The sequence below is a fragment of the Octopus bimaculoides genome, chromosome 8 (assembly GCF_046866305.1).
Source record: "Octopus bimaculoides isolate indiv1 chromosome 8, ASM4686630v1, whole genome shotgun sequence".
Lineage (NCBI taxonomy): Eukaryota > Metazoa > Mollusca > Cephalopoda > Octopoda > Octopodidae > Octopus > Octopus bimaculoides.
In genome coordinates this window covers 67,934,588-67,942,267 of record NC_142935.1, presented here as the reverse complement: position 1 = coordinate 67,942,267, position 7,680 = coordinate 67,934,588, and the positions used below count along the sequence as shown (strand labels likewise).

The 7,680-nt window shown below is 34.2% G+C and overlaps 1 protein-coding gene across 3 annotated transcripts; it reads right to left on the bottom strand.

The window, feature by feature from the left end:
• Positions 1 to 214: 214 nt before the first annotated feature.
• Positions 215 to 6,540, bottom strand: LOC106878496 (uncharacterized). Of its 3 annotated transcripts, none has more exons than XM_014927720.3 (2): positions 5,484 to 6,540; positions 215 to 2,981 (listed from the first exon to the last, which is right to left on the bottom strand). In XM_014927720.3, the coding sequence occupies exon 2, from the start codon at positions 2,635 to 2,637 to the stop codon at positions 694 to 696; it is 1,944 nt and encodes a 647-aa protein (XP_014783206.1). In that variant the 5' UTR covers positions 2,638 to 2,981; positions 5,484 to 6,540; the 3' UTR covers positions 215 to 693. The 3 variants fall into 3 exon arrangements, with proteins under 3 accessions (XP_014783206.1, XP_014783207.1, XP_014783205.1); XM_014927721.3 differs by having other exon boundaries at positions 5,917 to 6,540; XM_014927719.3 differs by having other exon boundaries at positions 6,340 to 6,540.
• Between the last annotated feature and the right edge of the window lie 1,140 nt (positions 6,541 to 7,680).

Sequence of the window (7,680 nt, the reverse complement as noted above, 5' to 3'; positions counted from 1 at the left end):
GGCTTGCCAGTTCTCAGTCAAATCGTCCAACCCATGCTAGCAAGGAAAGCAGCCGTTAAACAATGATGATGATGATGATGATGTTACAAAGGTTTAAAGTTTGATTATTTTTACCCAATCAGAAAACAGGATTTAGAAGCTATTTTGTGCAAGATAGCACAAAAATTTTACTGGAACAAGTAGACGACAACAGAAACAACTTTAGAGAGTGTGGTAACAATTACAGCTGGATATTTTATTATATTCATTTGACAACATCAAACATGAGAAGTATTTGAAATAATTAGCAACATTATACAACAGTGACATTAGACATTATGCATTAGTAAAACTTCTCAGTTTAAAGAGGAAGACTGAGACAAGTGGTTAGTATGGGTCCTGAGAGTAGTGGTAGACAATGTGTGTGATGAAAAGCAAGTCGAAAAAGTCATGAGGGCCTGAGTGGAAGTGACATGAAACCAAACATGATGAACAAAAGCCACAATACTTTTGGTTGAAAAGAAAAATGACAATAAATCCAAGGTTAAGAGATTGGTATGTATTGGTGAGCAGCTTTATTCCAGATGTGATTTACAATGCCTGTGATCTTACTGAGACATAACACAATAGCTTTCAAAGAAAAACAATTGAGCTACCCCTTACATCATGCTCCCCAGTGTAATTGATTAAGATGACAAAGCTTCATTACAAATATTACATAGATGTAGTTTCTTTCCTGTTTAAACATTTGTGGGCTAAAAGATGACCTTGCTGAGAGAATGCATTACCACAAATATCACAGTAATAAGGTTTGTCACCTGTATGAATACGTTTATGGTTCGCTCGGTGACTATTCTGAGAGAAAGATTTCCCACAAATATCACAGTGATACGGTTTCTCTCCTGTATGAGTGCGTATATGTGTTTTTAAATCAGTGCTATAAGTGAATGTTTTTTCACAGAAATCACAGTGAAATGGTTTCTCTCCTGTGTGAAGACGTTTATGTCGCAATAAATTGCCATTTTGAGAAAATTTTATGCCACAGATATCACAATGATATGGTTTCTCTCCAGTGTGAACATTTTGGTGTAAAGATAATGAATTACGAGCAGTGAATGTTTTGCCACAAATACCACAATGATATGGCTTTTCTCCAGTATGTACTCTTTTATGAGATGATACAGAGCCCCTTTCAGAAAAAGTTTTACCACAGATATCACAGCGGTATGGTTTTTCTCCTGTGTGAATATGCTTGTGTCTGGATAGCTGACCACTTGAAGAGAAATTTTTACCACAGAAATCACAGTGGTATGGTTTATCCCCTGTATGAATTCGTTTATGATTTAATAAGTTAGAACTTAGTGAGAATGTCATACCACATACATTACAGTGGTATGGTTTCTCACCTGTATGAATACGTCTGTGTTTAGTTAGATGAGCATTTAAAGTGAATTCTTTACCACAAATATCACAATGGTATGGTTTCTCACCTGTGTGAATACGTTTATGAGTCAATAACTGACTATTTCGAGAGAATGCTTTACCACAAATATTACAGTGGCATCGTTTCACCCCAGTGTGAAGACGTTTGTGATTATATAAATATTGATTTGTAGAGAACTTTTTACCACATGTATCACACTGATATGGTTTTTCTCCTGTATGAATAAGTTTATGGGACTGAAAATAACATCGATTGGAGAAAGATTTACCACAAATATCACAATGATATGGTCTCTCACCAGTATGGATACGTTTATGACTCAATAGACTTTGCTTAGAACAACAATTTTTACCACATGTATCACATTGGTATTGATTTTCTCCAGTATGAATATACCTGTGGGTCACAAGATTACTCCTTTGAGTGAATGATTTACCACAGATATCACAGTGATATGGTTTCTCTCCTGTATGAATACGTTTATGTTTCAACAAACTGCTATTTTTAGGAAATGCTTTACCACAAATATCACAATGGAATGGTTTCTCACCTGTGTGATTTAATTTATGCAATGATAATGAACTACTAATAGAGAATGTTTTATCACAGATATCACATTGATATGGTTTCTCTCCTGTGTGAATACGTTTGTGCAAAATTAAAGAAGTGCTAGTAGTGAAAGAGATGCCACAGATATCACACTTATATGGTTTCTCTCCTGTGTGAATACGTTTGTGTATAGATAAAGAAGAATTTGAAGAGAAGCTTTTAGCACAAATGTCACATTTGTATGGTTTCTCTCCTGTGTGAATACGTCTGTGTGACAATAAACTATTCTTTTTAGTGTATGATTTACCACAGATATCACAATGGTATGATTTTTCTCCAGCATGAATTTGTTTACATTTTGATAATGAACAACTGTCAGAAAAAGCTTTATCACAAGCATCAGAATTGTCTGCTTCCTCACCTGTATGAATATATTTGTGTGTAGATAAAGCATCATTTGAAGCGAACATTTTACCACAGATTTCACAATCATACGCATGTGAATCTGAATGAATAGATCTATGTTGGATTAAATATTTTCTTATTTTAAAAGCCTTCCCACATATGTCACACTCATAAGATATCTTCTTTGTTTCAAGAGAGACATCATTCTTACCATTTTGTCTTTCATTAGGAACCTGATTATCACTCGGTTTCTTCTTCATAATTTAAAATTTTGTTCATAAAATAGAAAACTGCAGTTCTTCTTGAATTTTCAGAGAAATAATTCTGTAAATATTATCAATATTGTCTATAATTTCTTTAGATGTGATTTGTGTGAAATTCTGAAAATGTCTCAGCTGTAAAGAAATTGTTTTTGTCTTGAATTTAATCTTGACACCGTCACAGAAATAAAGTTATATAGATGCAGTCAATATTAGAAAATTCTAGCAATTAACTAGAAATATTTCACAGTGATAAAAATGAAGTTACATAGACAAAATCTCCTGTAGCCTTGGTAATGTTATTCTTTAGTCTTCAATATGTCATCTCAATAACATCAGATACTCTGAAATATAGAAAGAGAGTATAGGATATAACAGACATTTTGATGTTGTGACAAAACTGGTCATCAGAGAGAACTTTGACCACAGACATTGAATGAAAAAAACTAAATCAAAAAAAGTACAAGCAAACATAGGAAATATGTACATGGAGAAAAGACAGAATGGTATGTATATGGTGATTGAAATATGTGATATTAACTGAAGCACTAGTTGGGCTATCTAGTGAGATAGACATTAAGTTGATAACTAGAAATTTAAAGAACAGTGAATCATAGGTATCATTCATTTGTCAAGTGCAGTTGTTTAAAGACAACATTAACTATAATCTAGTAAGGTTATATCAAAGAAAATAGTATTAAATATATGGTAATGTGAAATCAAATAAATATAAACAAAAACTAGCATTCTAATGATGTATAAAACTTATGCACATTAAATATAATATTATGTAATCAAAAATATTTTTTTCTGTACAAAATCTAGATATCTTCCAGAGCTGGTTACTGTAATCAGTGGAAGAGATCATCAATCACCAAATTCTTTGCTTTTGAACATGTAACATTACATTTCAATTTTTGTAATGAAATCCAACAGTTATCATCATCATCATCATCTAATGTCCGTTGTCCATGCTGGCATGGACTGGAAGATTTGACTGAAAACTAATAAGCCAGGGAGCTGCACCAGGTTCCAATCTGATTTAACAAGGTTTCTACAGCTGGATGCCCTTCTTAACGCCAACCACTCCAAAAGTGTAGTGGATGTTTTTTTATGTGACCTGACACCGGCAACAACTATGATCTCACTTGGCTTGACAGGTCTGTACAAGCACAGTATATCACAAAAGGTCTCAGTCACTTGCCACTGCTTCCATGAAGCCCAACAGCTTGAATGGCACTTTTTTGTGCCACTGGCATGGGTGCCAGTCAGACGGCACTGGTATCAGCCATGATTTCACTCAGCTCAACAGGTCTTCACAAGCACAGCATATCACCCAATGTTTGAAGCCACAAATAAAATTTTATTTGGCTTGCCAGTCAGATGGCAGTGGCATCATCTATGACTACAATTTCACTCAGCTCGACGGGTCTTCACAAGCACAACATATTGCCCAACGTTTGAAGGGTGCTTTTTATGTGCCATTTACGCAACACTGGCATTAGCCATGACTACGATCTCAGTTGGTTTGACGGGTCTTCTCAAGCACGGCACATCACCAAAGGTCTCAGTCATTGTCTCCATGAGGCCCAATAGTCAACAATCATGCTTCACCACCTTGTCCCATGTCTTCTTGGGTCTGTCTATTCCACAGGTTTCCTCCACCATTAGAGTGCAACACTTCACACAGTTGTCCTTGCCAATGAGAAAGACTCCTACTTGGTAGATTAAATAATGGAGAGAATAAACAAATCTCCCAAACAGAACATATTGTATAGTGCAGTTCTCAAAACATTTTTTTGTAAAACATGATGTGTACATCTAGATCAGTGTTTCTCAACCATTCTTTACCTATGGACACTTTTGATTTCTATTTTACTAAGTCTGACCCTCTGAATCATTTGAAGTTTAAAAAAATCTTGTTATATTTTTATGTAATTATTATAAGGAATTGTATGAAAATAATTATTAAAATATTCTGTATTGTAGCAGAATAACTGATTTATTGCAGATAGATTTTACCAAAATCTTATATGGACCCTGGTTGAGAACCAACAATAGATCCTATTTGATAACATATCGGTAGAATCAAGACTAAACTGGGACTAAATTATATCTTCCACTGAAAGATACAATCATCTAAAAGTATCTTTATACTTCAGCAACTAATGAAACTAAATCTATGAGATCTTTGTTGTACAATTATTGCCAAAGAATATCCAAATCATGGAAGAGAAATGAGAATTTGAAATTGAGAGCCACTTCAAAAAAATATCAGGAGATGGAGTCTTATGTGAAATGACTACTAAAATATTATTTCTGACTCTGGAATATTTTTGAAAATGACAGATTCAGATTGTCATTTCTTTGACATCATTTTTCAAAGGAATTCTACATTAAACATGCCTATAACACCTCATAGCTATTTTTATTTTTTGGAATTTTAAGAAAATTTTTGCATATTTGTGTTTAAGCACAGGAATTCATACGACAATGAATAAAAATTATTTTGAATTTTTAGAATTTAAAAAAAAAAAAATATTTGAAATCTTTAGAATTTTTTTTACAGAGTTTAAAATATGGGCAGTCCAAATTGTTTGCTTAAATCGCAGCGATTATTAAAGATATTGAAAAATATCAATACGTCTGAGTGACAAAGAAAGGAGGAGGGTATCAGGTGGTTGTGAGATGTGCTAAAAAAAATAACTAAATAACCCTTAAATCACACACCACAAAATGATTTTTTGTTTTTTAAAAAAAAAAAAACATACTGACATGGTTTCCTAAGTGAAGAACATAAATTCACAAAAGTTTTCCAAAAATTAAATTTTGATACTTTTACTCACAAGATTTTCAATAAGAAAAAAAAACTCGGATTTTTTTGCGTAGAATCAAGTACCATGACCTCCTAATGTGCGGCAAACTCCTTATTTTTGCTCGGTAAGGGAGGGGGCGGACACTATCCCGGAATTATCGTTTTCTTTTTTTTTTTTTTTTTCATGCGGGTGAAAGTATCAAAATTTACCAAAAGGTTATGAAGGGTTATATGGTGTACTCCAAGCAGAATTCCGCCCATTTTTCTTCTTAGAAAAATATCAAATAATATGTATTAAAAATCGAACTTTAATTTCTTTTCGAATTCAATGGTTAAGTTTGAATTTGGCGTCTTATCTGCCAAGGGCTCCTGGATACTAAGATTACTTCTTTAGAAATATTTCGTGCGCCCAAACAATTAATACGAGGTATTTAGAACGATACAAAAAAAGAAACAATTCTTACACCGTTTCCTTTATTCGAAAGTATGATCTTGTTTATCATTCTATCTTGTCCTGGGTTGTCTTTCAGATATGAAGCTGTCGTTCCATATTGAAAAAATATTGGCGAACACCAAACCAAAATGAGTAGCAGTGAAATAAATATTTTATGACAGAAAGTTCGAATTACTGGTGTTCATCAGTGTTAAATTAGTTTCATATAATAAATGCTATCATCTCTCTTGTAGTTTATACATATCTGATTATACATTATTAAGATAAGGCAGAGGTAAAGAATACGCACATAAGCCGTTTTCGGCGTGACCCTAACCCCCTAACCCTAAAACGGGTGGTGCGCGTATTATTTACCTTCGCCCTGCTAAAAATCAGACAATAATATACATTTTATGCTTAATTTTGCAAAATAAATTCGTTCAAAAATATTTACCTCCTTGTTGCTATGTTTCAATGAAAGATTTATATCTATAAATACCATTCTCTCATTAAACAGAGGTACAGCTAGTTGATATATATATAAGCAATGAGGAATGGGAAATTAAAGTTTCAGGAAAATAATTTGGGACTAAATGTTGAGACTAAGTGATGAACGGCGGAAGTGAACAAGAAAACAGGAAGTAAAAAAGCGGAAGCGGAAGCGAGAGAGAAAAACGTAAAGTAAGACTATTAAATTTTTCTGATCAAACGGAAGGGTTTTTGACCCGGTGAGAAATAAAAATAATAAAATATTCTAATAGGTGTAAAAACAACTTGCTGCGAACGAATATGAAGAAAAAAACGCGCGCTCGCGAACGGATGGGTGGGGAGAAGCCTCGGAACATTCACATCCTGAATGTTCCGAGGCCTCTCCCCACCCCGCCTTTCGCGGGAGCGCATTTTTTTTTTTATATATTCGTTCAGAGCAAGTCATTTTACATCTATTACACTATTTTTCTTTTGTTTCTTGGCTCCGGTGAAGCGTCTCGGAACATTCAGGATGAGAATGTTCCGAGGCCTCTCCCCACCCATCCGTTCGCGAGCGCGTGTTTTTTTCTTCATATTCGTTCGCAGCAAGCTGTTTTACACCTATTAGACTAATTTTTATTTTATTCTTGTCACCCTTTAGTTTGACCATTTTTCTCCGTAAGACGGATTGAAAAAGCGAATGTAATTGATATCGTTGGTGGAATTCTGGATTAAGCACCCCATATAACCCCTCATAACTTTTGCAATTTTCAAAAAAAAAAATGTCAATTTGTGTTCTGCACGTGGGAATTCTTACGATTAGACAGAAACAAAAAAAAATTATGTGATTTAAATGCGTTTTAGCTGTTATTTTTAGCACATCTCACGACCACTTGATACCATCCTAGTTTCCTTGTCAGTCTGATGTATTCATGTTTTTCAATATCTTCCTCCCTATAAACATATTTAATGGTCTATTGCTGGGATTAGAGCAAACATTTCGGACTGTCCATATTTTGGCATAACTACAGATATATACCCACACCCGACCTCGTTGCCTTATAACTTCTAGAAAAATGGATACTTTTCCACGAAACTTTCAACAAATAGCATTCCGAAAGAACTCTCAACAAATAATCGATTAGATCCCGTAGATTGAGTGTATGCAAAGACTTGTTGGGTAATCCTTCAGTATGTGGTGATTAAAAAAAAAGTAAATAAAAATTAAAGGGGAAATAACTAGGGGACGTGCGGCTTGAAAACCCAATGGAAATCGGCGGTGTTGATAGCAATGGGCAACCACTAGATGCTGAAATTGATGAAAGTA